The sequence below is a fragment of the Ursus americanus genome, chromosome 24 (assembly GCF_024610735.1).
Source record: "Ursus americanus isolate L20-20 chromosome 24, mUrsAme1.1.p, whole genome shotgun sequence".
Classification (NCBI taxonomy): domain Eukaryota; kingdom Metazoa; phylum Chordata; class Mammalia; order Carnivora; family Ursidae; genus Ursus; species Ursus americanus.
The window spans coordinates 1,445,035-1,464,349 of NC_142150.1; the positions used below are offsets into that span (position 1 = coordinate 1,445,035).

Sequence of the window (19,315 nt, forward strand, 5' to 3'; positions counted from 1 at the left end):
CTAGGTTAAGCTGCCGTTTATCTTCCGTCAGAATTCTGTGTGTCTCCTTCTTGATACAGTTGCAGTCTTACATGATTTGTTTAATTACTTCATTAATATTTGTCTTTTCCACCAGATTGCAAGGTCTGTGAGGGCAGTGACTGTGTTGCTTTTTATTCCCTGTCGTATCCCCCTGCATAGAGCACCCAGCAGACGATTGATCTGCGTGTGTGGAACGGAGGGATGGGTGAGTACGTGGGTTGATGCCAGGCACTGTGCTGGGAGCTAAGGCTACGACAAAATCAAGTAATGTCGTTACCCGCCAGGTTCTCGTAGCCTAGGAGGAGGGACAGTACTGGCAGATAGACGGCTTCAAGAGTTCTGCGGAGAACGTCCAAAGAGCTGTCCAAATGGGAATGAAAACAGGCCCTGTCACACCAACGTCCCAAGAACTACCGTGTGTATACATACACGTTCCATACACGTACACACACACACACATGGCTACACATACATGCACACAGATACGTATATATTCACAGACATGCGGCCTCAGGCCACAACACATGCCCAAGCACCACTTACGGACATGAATAGCACCCTTCTGCACATGGGCTCACGCACACAGCCAAGGATACCATCCCACACTCACGAACACATGTCATGTCTGCCCTTGTATGCACACTCACACACGTGGGGGCACACACACGCACACACACACACACACAGAGCGGATGCTGGTCTTTTATTTACAAAGGTGGGAGTCCCAAGGCTTCAGGATGGGTCAACATGTGCGTGGAGTCTCCGAGAGGGATTGTGTTACAGCCAGGGCAGTGTCCCAAGGAGGAGGGTCCCGGCGAGGCCAACAGGACGTCCAGACCCAGGCCTAGCAGGGCTGCAGCCCCAGTGGGACTGGATTGCTCATCAAGAGTCTGAGGAGGATGGTCCCCTTTACACCGACTTGGTTCCATGTCTGGGCGTTAAGGCCGCAGCTCAGGGTTGCCCTGAAACTCAGCTGCTGAGCCTGTGGGAGGCAGGATTGGTCTCCATCGTCACCCACTGGAAAGGCAGCAGCCAAACACATTCCCTCCATTCTCTCCCTTTCTGCCTCCCTTCCTTTCTTCCTTTGATCTGATACTGGGCACACTGATGGAGGAAGCGAGGTTGCTGCTGTCACAGAGCCCACGGTCAGGCACAGTGTGTGGACAAGCAGGAGGCCAATCCCAGTGCAGGGCAGAGGGGCGCTAGCTTGGTCTGGAGGCTCGGGACCACTTTCAGAGGAGACGGATTTTAAGCTGACCCCCGATGGACTAGTGAGCACTAGCTGGGTGACCCTGAGCAGGGAGATCTGAGCCGGGAAGTCCCAGACCTGTGTTTTACAAACACCTGGGGATCAGGTTGGGGCAGGGGTAGGTGCAGGGGTTGGATCACATGCTGAGAAACGGTGGGGGGGTTAGGGAGGGAGGCAGGTGAGGGGGCTTCAGTAACAGTCAGGGTGGAGGGGGTGATCGTCTTTTAAATATTAGACTTTCGGATGGGGACTCCATGCCATGTCTCTTGGCACAGACTGAAGAAGGGGATGCCCTCCCAGGATGCAGACCTGAGGCCTGGAGGCCAAGGCTCTGAGCTGAGCTTTGTCCACAGGGAGAGACCCTATGAGGGCCGAGCTTTAATGTTGGTGTGTTTCCCTCTGATTACAAGGAAGTTTCATAAAGCATGCATAAGTGGAAAACGTGGCCTGTTCCTATATCAGTGATTCCCCTTTGCTCTAGCTGGGAGAGACATCTGGTCCCCCTGACAGTCTTGGGCAGGGGAGGCGTGGAGAGTCATGGGAAGTCAGCCTGCCTATTCCACCTTTCTTTGGAGGAATGGGCTAAGTCGGGGAGGTCGGGGAGGTGAGAGCCGAGGGAAGACCTGAGGGCAGATGTGAGACAGATCCCTTCACTCCGGAGAGATACAGATGAAGGGCAGTGACCATGTTTTAGTGTTACTCCCTTCTCTCTCTTACTCTTCATATTCAGTCATTCACCAGGCTTGATCATTCCTTTTCTCTCCTCCCCTTTCCCACACCATTACTCTAAGTCAGGCCTAACTCTTCTTTCTTGCTGACATTTCTTTTGCCTGCCTTTTCCTCAGAAAACTCCTATTCACCCAGCGAAGCCCAGATTATAATTGTCACCTCTTCTCCGTGGCATTCTTTGTCTCAAGCAGGCTACACACACACACAGACACAGACACAGACACACACACACACGCATCTACGTGAGAAATAATAACAACACTGGTCTTGCAGTCTGAAGACCTAGATAGGAATCAGAACTATTTCACTTTCTCTTAATAGTTCTGAGATGTTGGGCAAGGTATTGATCCTCTCTGAACCTCTTCCTTTCCTCCTCTGTAGAAGGGGTACTTAATATTCCCTCCTGGACTATTGTTTGTGAGTCTTGATAAGATAGACTTAACATGGAAATGTAGGCTATAAACGCACATCATAAACATCCCATTGTTGACTTGCTTTTACTTCTGAGCCCATTAAACCCTGGTGTCTCCCACCCTCCCTAAGACCTCTCTTCCGCTGGTGAGTGCCCTGCAGGAGACACCAGGCCTCTGCCCTTTGCCCGGTGCCTGCACCCAGGGATCTACGAAGGACAGCCAGCTGAGTACGTGACTCTGCAATCCCTCATCTGCCCTGGAAGGGGGGAAAAGGCCTTTTTGAGTTTGGCCCACTCGGTGAGGTTTGGACACGCTGTTCTTATTCAGCGTCCCCAGTTTGGCCAGTCTGCCCCAGTTTAAAGTAGAGGAAAGAGAACTTTCTTCCCCTCCTATGCCCTTGTGCCTCTGGTGGTTTTCCTTGAACCCTCAATCATGGAGCTACAGTCAGCCTCCCTGACCGCGGTTCTCATGTGTGGGCACTTGGGCCTCCATGGCCATGGGTCCAGAGCTCTGAGCATCCTGCCCTCTGCTCGCCCTTCCCCCAGGCCTGCCTTTCCCTGCAGCCCCGCCTGCCTGTCTTGCTGTTAACATCGAAGGACAAATGCAGTCCTATATTTCAAAGTCATCGGGCAGATCTGATTAATTTTGGAAATGAACAACACGAAGATTCATCACAAACTTTCAGGTATGAGCAGCAATAAACAAAACCAGAGCATGGAGCGCTATTTATTTATTAAAACAGTAAATTGAAGGGAAATGGGCTATTTATTTTGCACGATGTCTTCCACAGAAATGCTCATTAATCACACTCTCGCTGTGGTCACGTTCAGAAGGTCAGGCTCACCAGGGAATTGAAACAGGGGCGGTGCGCACAGCCCTGGCAGCGTGTGCAGCCCAGTGAGGCTGGCTCCCGGGGGCATGTCCTGTGGATCGTGTGTCACAGGAAGGCGGCCCAGCGGCTGGAAGGCAGTGTGGCACAATGGCTATGGCCGCGGACGGGCAGCAGGGGGCCCGAATTCAAATACCGGCTACTGCCACTTCCTGGCTGTATGACCTTGGGCAAGCGAGTTCACCTCTATGCCTTGATTTCTTCGTCTATAAATGATGCTGGTAATGGAATAACTTGTAGGGTACCAGGAGTTTAAGTGAGTTGGCAAAGCACTAGCAGGGGCCCGGGGCAGGTTTGGTGCTCTTCCAGATGTTACTTGTATTTGCCCCTCAGGCTGGGGCGCTCTGGCGTCACTGGCAGCTGGGAGCATGAGGTTACTGCGAGGTTCCCAGGGCCTCCAGGGGAGGCAGAATAGGACGGTAGAGGCTAAGAGGTCAGGCTCTGCAGTCAGCCTCCTTGGGTTCAAATCTGACCTCTGTCTCTTACTGGTTATATGTCCTTATAGAATGATTTGACTTTTCTGTGCCTCAGTGTCTCTGTCTCTTTCGTCTTCTTCCTCCTTCCTTCCTTCCTTCCTTCCTTCCTTCCTTCCTTCCTTCCTCTTCCTTCCTTTCTTTCTTTCTTTCTTTCTTTCTTTCTTTCTTTCTTTCTTTTCTTTCTTCTTTCAGATTTTGTTTATTTATTTGTCAGAAAGAGAGAGAGAGTGAGCACAAGCAGGGGAGTGGCAGGCAGAGGGAGAAGCAGACTTCCCACGGAGCAGGGAACCTGATGCGGGACTCAATCCCAGGACCCCGAGATCACGACCTGAGCCGAAGGCAGATGCTTCACCGACCGAGCCACCCATGTGTCCCAAGTGCCTCAATTTTCTTAACTGTAAAATGGGGGTGATCATAATAGCACTGCTTGATAAGATTATAACGAGTATTCAGTGAGAAATAAATGGAAAGTACTGCCTCAGTGCCTGGCCATAGAAGTGATCAAATACTTGCTGCGATGACCATTTTTAGGGACTTCCCGGCCTGTGACTCTCCCCCAGACACTGGGCATGGTCCGGGCACGGTCCTGGCATGGTCCGGGCATGGTGGAGGTGAGCAGACATGCTGAACTTTAGGCCCCTTCCCTGGCAGGGAGGGGGAGGGGGCCAGAGCCCCAAGAGGGAAGGGCTGAGGAAAGCACAGCTACAGCAAAGGCCAGTGCCACAGCGCAGCTGGAGGGTCCCCGTGGTTTGGGCAGGCGACAGCCGCGAGCAGGGGTTTGGGTTTGTGGAGCAGAGCGCGGACGAGTAGGTGTTCTCTTGGCAGCAGCACCCCAGCCAGTGAGGGGCTCCAGAGCACCAATCCAGGGGGCTGAGGCCCATGGAGAGCCTGAGCCCCCGCTGGGAGCCAGCCTTCTGGAGTAGCCCAGTGGAGGGGGGAAAAGCCAAATATGGAGCACACACGCACGCTTGGCCTCTCACCCGCTCACCCACTCTGGTACCCTGGCCCGTGGAAGCCAGAGCCAGAATCTTTCCCAACACGTCACTCCAGGAAGCCATGACCAAACACAGGCCCTCGGATGGATGGCATCCATAGGCTAGGCCAGGGCTACAAGGTCAAGTCCCATCTAGGCTCTTCTAGGGCATGAGGCCAACTCTAGCTCCCGCATGCCGGTCACAGGGTGCTGAGGCTGTCGAAGCAGGCCTGAATTTTGATGACCCCAGAGGAACCGGACAGGGGGAGGCAAGGCTGACGACATCCTTGAGGGACTTGAGCTGTCGTGGGGAGACCTCTCTCCCTTCTCTCCCACATCAGTGCAGGAGTGGGGAAGTGGGGGAGTACGGGGTGTGGTCAGTTGCAGCGCAGGGGGCATTCAGAGAAGGGGGGCAGGGTGTGAGCTGGGGAGACGGGAGGGGCCGTAGGCAGGGACATCTAGACCTCGGTGAGGCTGAGCCATGGGTGTGCTGGCTGTTCGCATTCTCGGCTCTTCTCTGGCCTGCTGTGTGGACTGCTTCGTTGGCTCCTCCGCCCTCTGCCTCCAGTGGGTTTGGCCAATGCAAGGCTCTGGTAGAATATCTGACAGCGGGGGGAGGGGAAGTAGAGGTCTTTCCCCCAAGCCCTGCCCTGCCTTCCAAGGGCTCCCTCCCCGCTGGGCCATGGGCCCTACAGTGGGGGTTCCTCCTGCGGCGGCCACCGACCCTGCCAGGCAGCCCTCGTCCAGGCCGCAGCGTCCTGAGCTTGGGAAGCACGCTGCTCTTTGTCCCTTTAGCCGTGGAAGTAGGAACAGCTTCCCTTAGGCTGGCTTTGGGTGCCGCCCCCGGCCCTGCCCACAGCTCTGAAGGGCGGCTGTCACTCTCCTTAAAGGCTCTTCAGTGAACCCCCGAGGGCGGCCACCATCTGTCTCTGCCAAGGTCCTGACTTGTACACTGAGTACAGAAGGGTCCTTTGTGTCCTAGCAGGGGAAGGGGCAGCTTGTGCCAGGGGCATTTCCAGCATCAGGAGCTGAAGATGGACCAGGCCTGCGGAGAAGTGTGAGTGCAACATCTTAGGGGAGCAGAAAGTATTGTGGGGAAAGAACTCGCATGCCGCTTCTTGGTTTGGGGATCGTTTCGTCAGAGCCCCCTTTAGCAACCAGTTTAGTCCCTCTCAGAAATCCTGGGGAGTCTCACCAAGGAGCCCAGGTGTGGGAGCTGCGGGCCACACTTTGGAGCGCGAAGGGAGCACAGCGCCCCCTCGGGGCTGCTATGAGGGTGGCAGTGGCCCCAACCGGGCGGGGTGGGGAGGGGCAGAGACGGACACAGGATCTAGACCTCTGGGCTCCTTTGCTTCTCTCACCAGGAGCAGCTCCTCCTGGGAAAAGGTTCTGTGTCATGGGCTAGATTCTGGGTGTTTCCTAAAAAAAAAAAACGCTGTGTCACAGGCAGGATCTGCTGTATAATTTGCTGGGCCCGGTACAAAATAAAAATATGGGGCCCCTTGTTCAGAAATTATTAAGAACTTCAAGACACCCACTAAGCTGGGGTGGGGGCTCTGAGCTCGAGGTCCCAGGCCACACTCCCGTGAAGCCAGCTGTGGTCACAAGTTCTCCCCTGGGGAGACCATGGGTGGGTCCCCCTCCCCTGGGAGCCGCAGAAGGGAGCTTGAACAGAGACAGCTGTTATGTGGCGACAGTCTTTAAAGTCTGGCTCCCAGGTGTGGCTACACTGTGCAGTTTGAAAACTCACCCCTATGAGGACTAACGCCTCCCCAGGCCCTTTCTGGCTAATCACGTTAGCCAGACACCAAGGAAGGACAACGTTCCTGTCTGTGGGTGGACGGAGATGCACTGAGGCCCGCGCGGCCCGGGCAGCAGGCCCTGAGGGTCTTGTGGGGTCAGGAGCTGGTCGTGGGCTGAGGTGTTGACCGCATTCCCCTCCCTCCTCGTTGGTGCTGAAGGAGCATGGCGGAGGGAAGAAATATTTGGGGGGGGCTTTGTCTGGGTTTGCTGTCCTGGGCTTTATTTTGACTGCTGTGATCATGAAGAAAGCAAACAAACATGGACTTTGAAGGCCAGAGAGTTTCTCCATCTTGCCGCAGAACTCCCTCGGATCTCTCACCTGGCATGAGAAAGAATTCTTCTATGAGAACAAAAGAACTTGGATCGCCTCTGCTTCAAGAGGACCATGTTGAATGATATTAAAGGTCAGCAGCCTGAGGCTTATAAAAACGGTCTCCAGGGAGTGGGCAGAAATGGCTTTTCTCTTTGGGGTCCGTGTGTGTGTGTGTGTGTGTGTGTGTCCGTATCTGTGCGACTACTGCACGTGTGTGCACACGCATGTAAGTGGGAGTGGCGGTGTCAGCCGGGCCTGTGTCCTCATGGAGCGTACTGACGCATGGCCCTCTGTCACACGTGTGCACAACAGTGGCAGGGACTGTGTGTGTGCTCACACACGGGGAGGGCCTGGGCGTGCATAGGTTCTGGTGTCTGAAGTCTTTAGGTCCCGCTCGGCTCAGACTTGTTTGTTGTACGGAGCAGGGACCCACTCAGCCAAGGCCAGGACGGGAAGGCCGGGCAGATGTATGGGCAGAGTCTGGGGTGGGGAGGGAGTCAGGCAGCTCTGCGGCTGTCTGTGGTCTCTGTCTGTGTCATGGCCACATGCTGCGCTTCCTCACAGCGGGGGAGGGGGTGTCAGCTGCCCCTGCTTGTCAGCCTCTTTCTCTGCTTGGCTCCGCTGTGGCTCCCTCCTTGTGACCTCGGCGTGCACCAGGCTGTGGCATGGTTGGTCCTCCTGGGGCCCTGATTGTCCCCATGGCACATCTTACTATGGCTGTGGCTCCTGGCCTTCTTCACTAACTGTTTGACTCTTTCCATGTGTCGTCGTGCAAATTTGCGGGCAGAATTTGATTGACCCAGTTCCTCTTTCTGTGTTAAGTCAGTGATTACTGGCCAGCCTAGGGACCCCTGCCCTCGGGTCAGCTTGAATACCTGTGGAGGGAGAGAGCATGGTCATGGTACAAACGGGGTCATGGCTGGGGCTGGGACAGTCTTCCTCAAAAGGGGTGCGGACACAGAGGGCAGTGATGAACATCTCCGGTCCATGTGCACAAATTCCCTGTCACCTGCTCAGTGCCCACTCCTTTCCCTGTGGAGACCAGGACAACGGCAGGGCTTGCCAGGCAAGGCGGGTGTGAGTATATGCAGCCTCCTGGAGCCTGGGGTCTGCCCTTCACCACCCCTCTTCTGCTCCTCTGTAGGCTTGAGTTGTGTTTCCCCCAAATCCATATGTTGAAGTCCTGGATGTCCCCTCAGAATGGGACCTTATTTGGAGACAGGGTCTTTACGGAAGTAATGAGATTACAATGAGGTCATTAGGATGGACCCTAATCCCAAATGACGGGTGTTCCTACAAGAGGAAGAAATTGGAAACGGAGACACACACAGAGGGAAGGCAGTAGAAGGCACAGGGAGAAGATGGCGATTTGTAAGCCAGGGAGAGAGGCCTGGACACAACCCGCCCTCACAGCCGTCAGAGGACCAACTCTGCTAACACCTTGATCTTGGACTTCTCGACTCCAGAATGGAGAGACAACCCATTTCCGTTGTTTGGGCCCCCCAGGGTGTGGTGCTATGTTATAGAAACTCTGGAAAACTGATACTCCCCCTCCCCCAAGCAAAACTTCTTGAAAAAAAGGAAAGAAGGCACAGGACTCCAACATCCCTCAGGATGGGGTTGGGGCTACAGGTGTCCAGAGCATATGACAGCCAGGAAGCCAGGCCCTGTCGCACCCACAGCCCACCCCGGGGTTTAGGGCCCCTGATCTGGATGCTTCCGACACCCAGCTTCTGGACTCACTGAAGGAGGAAAGACAGGCTGGTGCCTGAGTTACTCATCTACCATCTTTGTGAGACCCAGGAGACAGTTTTAGGCCAGAAGAAAAACTGATCCTGTTGCATTTTAGAAAGACCACCCCGACTATAGCAATGTGGAGGGCTGATGAGACGGCGGAGATGGGAGGCTGGGACAGCTGCAGAATGATGTACTGACAAGCTATGGGGGGTGAGGAGTGGGGGTGTTAGGGACGAAGGGAGGTCTCTGGCGTGAGCACCTGTTAGAGGGTGGTGTGGTTACTGGAGTGGGCCTGGGGAGAGGAATGATGGGTCGCTCTCTGCACGTCCCATCGGCTTTGTCTGAGGGACACCCTCAGAGGCCCAGGGCCCGTCAGCAGCTGGAGACGGGGCCCGGAGCTCAGAGGAGAGGTCAGGGTAGAGATGTGGGTTTGGGTATCACTGGTGTCTGGGTGGCACTGTGTCATGGGCATGGGACAATTATGCAGGGGTGGCCGTGAGCAGCTTCTCCTGCAGCCGACCTAGAGATTGGCATGTGGGAGGTGACTGGGACATGCGCAGAGCGAGTGAGGGGATGAGACAGGGAGGGAGGAACGCTGGTACAGAGCACGTTAAAGTGGACCATTGGGGCTCCGTCTCAAGGGGTCCCCCATGGGGGGGGATCAGGCCTCACATTTGTGACTCTGAAGCGTGAGGAGGCCCATCTCTCATTGACCAGGCTCGTTCCTGACGCCCAAAGGCACAGGCTCGAGCATGTGCCTATGACCAGGGAAGGACCGATGCAGAGAGACCCAGGAAGCAGCCGGGGCTGTAGGTCTGTGACTGCTGGCAGGTGTCCTGCACGGCCAGCCAGGATATGGCCAGGTTACTGATGGCTTCTGCCATCATCTCTGCAAACAATCGTGTCCGTCTTCCAGTGGGGAGTGAGGTGCCCATCTTCTCCCTTCACTACTCAGAGTGGATGGGCCCATGGGCACCCACAGGTGAGGGCTGGGGCCGAGCTGTGGCCGAGCTGTGGACCCAGGCTGTGGGCCGCCACGCCACAGGGCTGGCTGTCCAGGGGGTCTGAGTCACGGGCTAAATGAGCCCTTTCTGGTATCAGGGAAGGCGGTGGAAACAGGAAACAAAGTAGTTTAATGTGCAAATCACTAAGAAAAATAATGACCTCACTCCAGGGTGTTCAGAGAGCCCCCAGCCAGCTGCTAATTAGCTTGAAGCAACAACGGGGAGAGGCAGCCGGCCGAGGCTGGGGTGGCGGAAGGCTGGATGTGGCTGAGTGCCCTTGGCCTCCTTCCTCTATGCTCTCCCCTCCTACCTCTGGCCCACACTCACCCAGCCCCTCTGCTTTGGAGATGTGCGGGCTTGGAGGACTCGCCCTTATCCCTCTAGGATGTAACTGAGCCTGGACTGGCCATGTGGTCCCCACTCTTAGGAGGCCAGGGCCCTCAGGGAGCCTCTCAGGGCCAATTCTCCCACCAGGGCCTGGGCATCTGGGCTCAGGGAGATGGTGAGTTGGTGTCTGAGGAAGGAGCTGCCCTCTCTCCCCCTATTTTAACTGCCTCCAGGTTAGCTCAAAGGGGAGAGCACTATTTTGGGGTTTGCTTCTGAGAGTGCAGATGTTGGGAGTGGTTGAGGGCAGGGTGCCTTTGATAGGAGGACGAGGATGTGTGGAGTTTGGGAAAGTGTGGGTTTAGGTAGCGACGAGTATGAGGACAAGGGCCTCTAGGCAGGTGACATAGACAGGGTAGGTGTTGACAAGTTGGGTGGACAGGCATGGCCAGGTGTGGGTGTAGACAGGTACACAGGTGTGGATCTCAATGAGAGCGCCTGGGTGTCAGGACGCCAGTGCGTAAGATATTAACAGCTAAGACCTTATAGCACTTCCTGTCCCCGTCATCGTTCCACTTGCTTTACGTCCATTTACTCATTGCATTTTCACAACCACCCCATAAAAGATATTCCTAGTTTTTAAGGAGAGGACACAGAGACAGGGAGAGGTTACGTAGGCGCTGACATGGTCCAGCCAGTAACGGGCTGTCTGACGCACGGTCCATGCTCTTGGGCCTTCTCGTGCGCGGCAGGAGGCCTGGGGGAGTGTGGGAAGGAGGGTACGTGGGACCTGGTCCAGGCTGGTGCCGAGCAGGGCTCTCAGCCTTCGGCAGGCAGTCAGAATCACTGAGACCACTTGTTAAAACCCTGGCTGTTTCTGATTCAGGAGTCAGGCAGGTGGGGCTTGAGAGCCGGGGACCAGACGCGGGGACCCCTGGTAGGTGGTGACTTCAGAAGCACGGTGCGTTGCCGTGCGGGGAGGCGTTTGAATGAGGTGGAGGAGTCAGCAGGGGGGAAGCGATATGGGAGCCCCTGCTTCCTGAGTGTGGCAAAGGCAGTGCCTATAATTCCCTCTTGAGAGTCCTGCTTCCCGTGTCCACCTCCCGGGGATGGGGGGACCCTAAGTTCTGTGGTGGGAGTTAAATGTAAGCCTGAAGGGGAGGCTATGGTGGTGGCCTGAGGAGGCCCCGTGGCCCCTCCAGGGTGAAGCCTGTGCTAGACGGGGTTCTTGGGGTGCTGGGTGGCCAAGACAGGAGGCCCCTGTCCCCTGGGGGTCCCACAGGCCTAAGAGGTGTCTCTATGTACACTCAGTGTTCAGCTATAGATTATTATCCCAAACAGGCAGGGGTTGGGGCTGCAGGCCCCTGGAAAGAGGTCCTAGAAAGCTTGAGGGGGTGAGCAGGGCTGAACTCTGTCCGGGAAGCATTTCCTCCCCTGAGTCTTACAGCCTGTCACTCACTGCTGCTCTGCTATGAGCTAGGGGATTGGAGGTGGTGCTGGGGGGGTCCTTCAAACTAAACACAGGAGCCCCCAACCTGAGGAAGGCCTCTTGGGACTGGGAAGCTAGTGGAGGCACAGAGGATGGGGTAAGAGGCTGCAAGAGGCTCTAAGGGTCACTGGTCTCCTGAGGCTGGGCCCAGAGGGGGACTTGCAGCCCTAGCTGAATAGGCCACATGTTGTGGGTTCAATCGTGTCCCCCAAAAGATCAGAAGTCGGCACTGCTCAGTGCCTCAGAATGTGACCTGATTCGGAAACAGTCTTTCCAGAGGGAATCCAGTTAACATGAGGTCACAACGGTGGGCCCTAATCCAGTGTAACTGGTGTCCTTATAAGAACAGGACATGTGGACCGTGAGGCAGACACACGGAGGGAAGAAGACATGAAGACACAGGAGGCACACGGTCACCTGTGGCTTGGGAACGTATGAGGCTCCCAGAAGCTAGAAGCGTGACCTCACCCAGACGCTCTCTCACGGCACTCGAAGGACCCAGCTCCGCCCCCGCCTTGCTGTGGGACTCCGGACCAGAACCAGGACACGATGAATTTCTGTTGTCGAAGTCACCCAGTCTGCGTCCCTTTGCCGTGACAGCCCGAGGAAACAAATACACCGTGATTCATGGAAGGAGCCACTGGCTGGGGGCGTCTGTAGGCCAGGTCATTGCTGGGGGCATGAGCAGAGAGCCGCTTTGGGAGGTGAGGGAGGTGACCTCAGCGGAGGCCAGCACAGCCTGCAGCCCCGCAGCTGATGGTCCAGTGGCCAGCGAGCAACGCTGCCGTCTCCAGAGGACGCATGCGCTGTGGTAGAGGCCGATGGAACCTGGAAGGTCGTGGTGCCCTTCTTGCCACCCTGGGCCGAATGGAGTAGGCTGGCGGTGTGCACCAGCTCCCACTGTTGGCGGGGCCTTCAAGCCTCCTTTCTCGAGGATGAGGAACAGGAAGAGCAAACAGGGACATGAACCGCAAGTTTGGAGGAACCAGGCGGGCGTCTGCCCTGAGCCCCAAGTGACCGCAAAAACCCTTTTCTTAATCAATAGTGTTTTATTGTCAGTTATAAATATTTTCCATTTGTCCCCTATTTACAGTTGCAAAATAGTCTATGATATTATACCATCACCCACCACTCGGCACCTTTCTATAAACTCCATGAAAATCGCAGAGGAAATAAAAAGCTCTTTTGGGGGGTTCCCACTAACCTGGTTCCCCTAGACTCCGAACCACCCCACAAGGACAGCAGGCAGCAGTGCTACACAGTAGCAAAGGGACGGGCGGGGGCGGCTCCCGGCGGGGTCAGGACGCCAGGCTCCTCAGGACGTTGGTGATACTCCAGTGCTGGCCCGAGCACCGCTGCAGCACCAGCTGGAAGCCGAACTCCGAGTCGCTGTTCTCCTGCAGCTCCAGGCAGCGCTTGGACTTGCGGTTCTGGATGGGGCCTCCCTAGGAGCCGGGGCGGAGAGCGCCGTCAGAGCACAGACAGGCAACGCGGGGAGATCTGGGGGACCTTGGCCCCAGACGCGGCTGGGGGCTAGAATGATCAGTGTGGCCCGATGCCCGGGAACAAGAGAGGCTCCAGGAGGTGTGGGGGGCAGCGTTCCCATGCAGCCCCAGGCTCCCCTCCTCTGATGGGTCGGTCTCCTCCCTCAGCTCCCACAACTTTCACGCAGTCTTGTGGTTGTCTAAACCTACTTGCATTACATCGGGGTTCCTGAGACTGAGCAAGCTGTGTCCTGTGTTGGGGTCCTTCTGCAGGCTTCCACGGCAGGCCAAGCCAGGCCTGTTTCAAGGCTCAGCACCTGCTCCATCTCCTCCAGCCTTCCCCCTCCCGCCTCACCCCTACCTCCATCTCCTCTCCTCCAGTCCACCCAGCCGGCTAGGTGCTCCTCACCTCGTGATTTCTCCAGCTCGGCACTATTGCCTGGTGGCGGAATTACTTGTTTCCTTGTCTATCCCCCCTCTACACTAAGAGTCCTAGGTCTTATCAATTTCTGTGCCCTCCACATCCAGCAAAAAGCCCGGTACATAACCGATGATCGGTAAATGCTGGGTATCGTGACCCACAGAGGTGAGAGGAGATGGGTCACAGGACAGGGGTGCAGTGTCAGGTGTTTCACTTTTGAGTGGCCCTGAGCAGACCTGGCAGCAGGGAGAGGGAGGCCCCCGCCTCTCATGACCACAGCCCACCCCCAGCGACATCCCGCGCCTACCCCAGTGAACGGCACGCTGGGAGAGAGGGAGTCAGCAAACTTCTCCTGTAAGGGGTCATCCCCCGTCTGCTACCACTGTCCCTGTGGTGACAGATGACATGCCAAGAGAACAGTAAGGCTCAGTTCCCACAGCGACCTAAGAACCTGGCAGTATTCACTGCGGCCGGACACACACATCCCCGAGACCAGCGCTGCCATGGCCGGGTGTGCATCGAACGGAAATGCATGCACCGAAGACAAGCACCTGAGTGCTTCCGAAACATCATTTGAAAAAATCCCAGCCTGGAAGCAAACCCAGACGCCCCTCAATAGCAGAATGGACCAATAACCTTCGTTGTTCACATGCTGGAATACCGTACAGCCTCAGAAATATACAGACTAGAGCTCCGCTCAGTATGAATAAACCTAACAGCTACCACGTTAGCCAGAGGTGAGGCAGGGAATACACACCGAATTCCACTCGTACACCTGCCAAACAGGCAATGCAGGACCAGTGTTAAAGCCAGGATGGGGGTGATCTCTGGGGAGGAGAGAGTGGCAAAATGATTGACAGGAGGCCAGAGAGGGGGTTCTGGGGTGCTGGTGGCGTGCTCCTTCCTGACCTGGCTGGTGGTAACATAGATGTTTGCTTTGTTTTAAATCACTGTTTGAAATCATTTATCTTTGTGCCCGTTTCTGTATGTATGTGTGTTATCATTCAGTTAAAATTTTTTTAAAGACGTAGCTCCCTCAGAAGGGACTTTGAACAGTGGGTGAGGCAGGCAGTGAGAAGCTGGATGGCAAAGGGAAGCAGGAGTATGTCTGTATGTATGTCGGGGAGGAGGAAGGGAATTCCTACTTTCCAGCGTGGGAGATGGCCCTGCAAATTTCTTTCGGAGTATTCAAGGGAAGAAAGCAGGTCTCTCCTGCTGTGCCCCGAGGCCAGCAGGGACTCACTGCACCCAAGAGCAGACCGACAAGAGAACAAAGGGGACACCCAAACAGCGAGCTCATCTGGGGACCACGGGCTCAGTGAGAGGGACACTGCAGGCAGAGGAAAGAGTGGCCATCCAGCAAGGGTTCGGAAAGGACCCTGGAGTCCCCAGGTGGAAGAGACTCCGAAGGCTGACGCCCCAGCTCTCATTGGCAACCTGAATAACCTCTACTTCAGCCCGGGGCCTCCAGCTCTGCCTGGCTCCACTCCGCCCTCCCCCCCCTCCCTGCCCCCCGGAATGAGGGGATGACTCACTCCTCTCCTGAGCCAGCACTCTCTTCCCCAAGCTGCTCTCCCCAGGAGCCTTCTCCTCCCACTGAGCTAAAATCCTTGTCGGGGGGCATCCAGCAAGGCGCCCCAGACTGTCCCCCGGGGTTCCCACACTTGGATCTGCTCCTGCTTCTCCCCCTTTCCCCTCCCAATAGGGTAAGGTGAGGCCCACGTCCCCTGAGTTCTACGCTTTTCTAGGTTAAACTGACACAGTTCCGTGTGGAACAGTTCTGTACAATGTTCCATCCTGGCTGCCCATCTTTGGACCAACTCCAGCTGTTCTGTGTCACTCAGAACAGGCTACAAAGCAGAGGCCACCACCTCATTTCCACTGGACAACAGGCTCCTTCAACAGAGCCAACAAATCGGACTCCTGGGATGATGATGGATAACAGCCCCAAGTTGTCCCCTTGGAAGCTGTGGGTCCCCATCCTGTCCCTCAAAAGCTGGACCTGTGGACCCAGAGACTTCCCTTGTGCCACGGCTCCAAGGAAGGCCAGCCCGTCGCTCTGTCCAGCCCAGGTTTCTATGGTTTCCGTTTCTATGGCCTGAGCCCATCTGCTGCCCACACCGGGTTGGGCGGTGTCACTGCCGCGTCCTTGGCACACGGTGGCCGGCCCCCTGGCCCGCCGACACCCCTGTCAGCCGGCGGTGCGCTCCAGCCCGTGGTGCTAGGAGTGGAGCTACCCGGGGCGCAGGCGAGACCGGCCGGCTGGCTAATTCACAGGGTCCGCCGGTCCTCCTGGCGGGCAGAGGGGAAGGGCGGTGCTCACCAGCGACGTTTCTTTCCTGCTTGTCAGCCGGTGGCCGTGGGCTCCATGGGGTCTCGGACCGATGATCATTTCTGTCCTGACTACCGCGGGACGAGCCGAAGGAGTCATGGGAAACCCTCTCGCCAGCTCTAAAACACGCGGCTGTGAGGCTGCTCGAAGAATCAGATGGGGGCTCTGGAAAGAGCGCCTGGCGGGCAGGACGGGGGCCAGACTGAGTGCCCACTTGCTCTGCTGATGGCCGGCTTCTCAGCGTTTCCTCAGGGGCCGGCTGGGCCTCGCTTGCCAGCGGCCGGGCTGCTTCGGCCACCCCCGCATCACCGAACTTGGAGAAGTCTGTCCAAAACCCAGAAGGCTGCGGCTGCTCGCTTCCTGCCACCACACAGGCACATTCTACGCCTTCCACAGGGCACCTTGCTGGGCCCGAGAGAGAGGGTCTCTGTGGAGTCAAGTGTTCCTCCAGAGACTCAACTGTGACACTTCCCAGGCCCCATCCTGGCGCTCAGGACCCCGGAGACAGGAAGCGTGGTGACCCTGGGGCGGAAACAGCCTGTGTGGCCTCTGGGCAGGATGTGGAAGAAATAGAGCGAGGCCAAGAGCTGTGAAGGAGACGTGGCCTCAGTGAGAGTGTCTGGGCCTGTCAGGGAGGGTGAAGTATGAGGTCAAGGCGAGCTCCCTCCCCAGAGGCTCCAGGAGGAGAAACTTCTAGAGCAGCAGAGAAAGGCCTACTTGGAGGCCTCACTGAGCAGCCCTTGAATGAGTCTTGGGAACACGCTTGGGCTATGGGAAGAGGAGGCAGGCCACTTGGGTGCTGGAGCGAGCCTGGCCACTGGTGCTGCCTCCCTCCTGTCTTCCTTCTCAGACCTCAGTCTGTCTCATTCCATAAACTCTGGGCTCTCACCCCCTCTCTTTTATTTCCCAGGTACCTCGCGCTGGGTCAGATGCCTTACAGGCCCAGTCTCATGTATTCCTCACGAGAGTGCCATGGGTGCAGATGGCAATTATCCCCACTTCACAGAATTGGAGACGGGAGCTCAGAAAGGTTGGGACACAGATCCAGGGTCACATGGTCAGTAAGTGGTAGAGCTGGGCTGGGAGCCCCATTCACGGCTCCTCACTAGGACGCGTGGCTAGGCCCCCCACACCATTTCTCCAGGTCTAGACCGAGGGCTGTGGGTACCTCAGGGCCTGGGGTGGAGGAAGGTCACCTTGATGGGCTTCAGGGGCTCTGGGGAGCCCGTTTGGGCTGGTTCCTTTGAGGGCCCTCTGCAGACACATGATTCAGCCATCTATTCATCCATCCGTCAGATATTTAATGAAAGCCTACTGTGTGCCAGGAACAGTTCTAGTCCTGGAGATACATGAGTGACTAAGCAGGAAAAGATCTTAGTCTTTAAGGAGACGAGATTCCAGGAAGGGGAGCAGAGTCAATTCTCTGGCGTGTTAGAAAGCAATAAAGCCGTGCACAAAAACGTAGGGCAGAGCTCTGGGCTGAATGTGAGTTCTTAAAATTTCTATGTTGAAGCCCTAATCCCCAGTGTGATCTTTGGGAGGTCATTCAGTCATGAGGTGGAGCCCTCGTGAATTAGATTAGTGCCCTTATAAGAAGAGACACAGGAGAGAGGACGTCTCCCTATGCCGTGCGAGGACGGGGTGAAAAGGCGCACACACGCAGACCGGGAAGAGGGGTCTCAGCAGACACTGCCCCCTCCCTCCTTGATCTTGGACCCCCAGGCTTCAGAACCGTGAAGAATAAATGTTGGTCCTTGAAGCCTCTTGGTCTATGGTCTTTGTGTTCTAGCAGCCTGGATGGCCTCAGACAACCAGGAAAGGGAGTGGGGAGTGGGGGTGAGCAGGCCGCAGCCCTGACGGCGGTCAGAGAGCCTCACCGGGAAGGGGAGAGCTGAGTGAAGGAACGACGGAGGAAAGGACAGTCCCTGTGCCCCAGAGCAAGGCTCCCGCAGCTGCAGAGGCCCGGTAAGTTCAGCAAACAGCACAGAGGCAGTGGTGCAGATCGGGCGTGGGGTGGGAGGAGGGGATGAGGCCCAAGGGATCCTCGAGGGAGGGGCAGGCTGTGTGAGGGTTCACAGCCACGGAAGGGCCTTTGGCTTTTAATTTGGTGACAGGGCCAGCCGCTGCAGGGCCGGACTGACATGTAAAGCGGGCCATGCTGGCCGCCGTGTGGAGCTAGGAGCCGTGCAGGGAGGAAGGAAGCGGGGAGGCTGTGTGCAGGTCCCTCACAGCCCTGGGGGCCCCGCCAGCAGCTGCAGAGGGGCTGGCCCCGCCCTCCGTGGAGGGCACAGTCCCTCGGTTTACCAGTCCAGTCATCTAAATTATTTGTGTAATACATACAACTACAGGATCTGGAAACACACAATACTTTTAATTAAAGAATTTAAATAAGGGCAATTAAACCTGGCAGGAGAGATGTTCCAGCACACAGAGAGCTTAATTGGAATGGAAACCGAATTAAATATGGAAACAGCATTAAAAAAATCAAAAGCCGAATGTATAGAATTAAGGAGGCTAATAATAATTCCTAGAGGTGGGTTCCCAGCCCCCAGCCTAGTTCTCCTTCTGGGCTTCTCTGGAGTAGTCACTAGGAAGGGCACGGGAGACGTGTGGGTGGAAGTGAAGAGCGTGGGGCTCTGCTCCTGGCCTTGCCTCTGAATTTGGGTCTTGCCACGTGTACAGCGGGGCCCGGGGGGGCCGTGGTCCACGAGCGCCTTAGGCTGAGGCACCGGGGAGTTGGCCCCAGATCCTGCAGACACGCACCTCCTCTCTGCCTCAGTTTCCCCAACTATGTGCCTGGGGCAGCTAGAGGTTTCCTAACTAGCCCTGTTTGTCCTGGGGTGTCGTCGCGGTAAACAAATTAGACAGAGTCCCTGGAGGGCTTCCTTACCACAGATCACTTCTGGGTCTGCCGTGGGGCCCAGACATGGGGGTGCTGCTGTTGGTGATGCCGGTTCGGGGACCCCAAACCAGCTGTCACCGTCTCTCAGGAAAGGACTGGGCCTGGCTCGTCGCTTGCACTGCTGACCTGAGAAGCATCCAGAGCTTGTGGGCTGAGCTTGGGCTGCTCTCCTGTTTAGCAGCAAGGTGTTTAGAGGAGCTCGTGTGGACGGACTCCTGTATTCCAAAGTCTTCCCTGCTTATTTCTGAGCTCTCGTTCCACTATCCTTTCCGATTAATTTTCCACAGGCAAGTGGCCTGGAGGGTATTTGGCTTTAAGCACAGTGGGCTTGGGAGTTTCCAGGTTAAGTAGTTAATGATTAGTCATCAAAGACTTCAAGGCATGGGTGGGATGTTAGCACTAGTTCAAGAAACTCTGAGATTAAGTCTTTCTGTGGAGGAAAGTGGTCTTTCTGTATTATGAATATTCAACACCAGATTTATTCAATAAGTGCTTTGGCATTTATTTTCCTTAAAGGAGACTCACCAGCGCCCTAGAGAGAGTCTGCCTGGGATCTGCTGTGAAGGTCCATTGCACCGAAGATGAGGTAATGACAATGTCAAGTGCCAAAAAAAAAATAAAAAAATGGTGAAGTGGGGTTATGGAGACAGCGGGGTGGCTGCAGGGAGCTCGCTGAGGAGGCAGGAATCCAGCCGGTTCACACACACCAGTGACTGGCTTGGCAGGGGGACTCCAGCCCAAGCACGCACTGCAGCC

General features: G+C 56.2%; 1 protein-coding gene across 2 annotated transcripts in view; it reads right to left on the reverse strand.

Annotated features, from left to right (window-relative positions):
* Positions 1-12,453: 12,453 nt before the first annotated feature.
* Positions 12,454-19,315, reverse strand: part of GALNT18 (polypeptide N-acetylgalactosaminyltransferase 18) — a 340,291-nt gene continuing 333,429 nt past the window's right edge. For both annotated transcript variants that reach the window (XM_087855271.1, XM_045796495.2), the window contains one exon: positions 12,454-12,865. In XM_087855271.1, the coding sequence (XP_087711397.1) occupies positions 12,719-12,865 (147 nt within the window). In that variant the 3' untranslated portion in view covers positions 12,454-12,718. The remainder of the gene's footprint in view (positions 12,866-19,315) is intronic.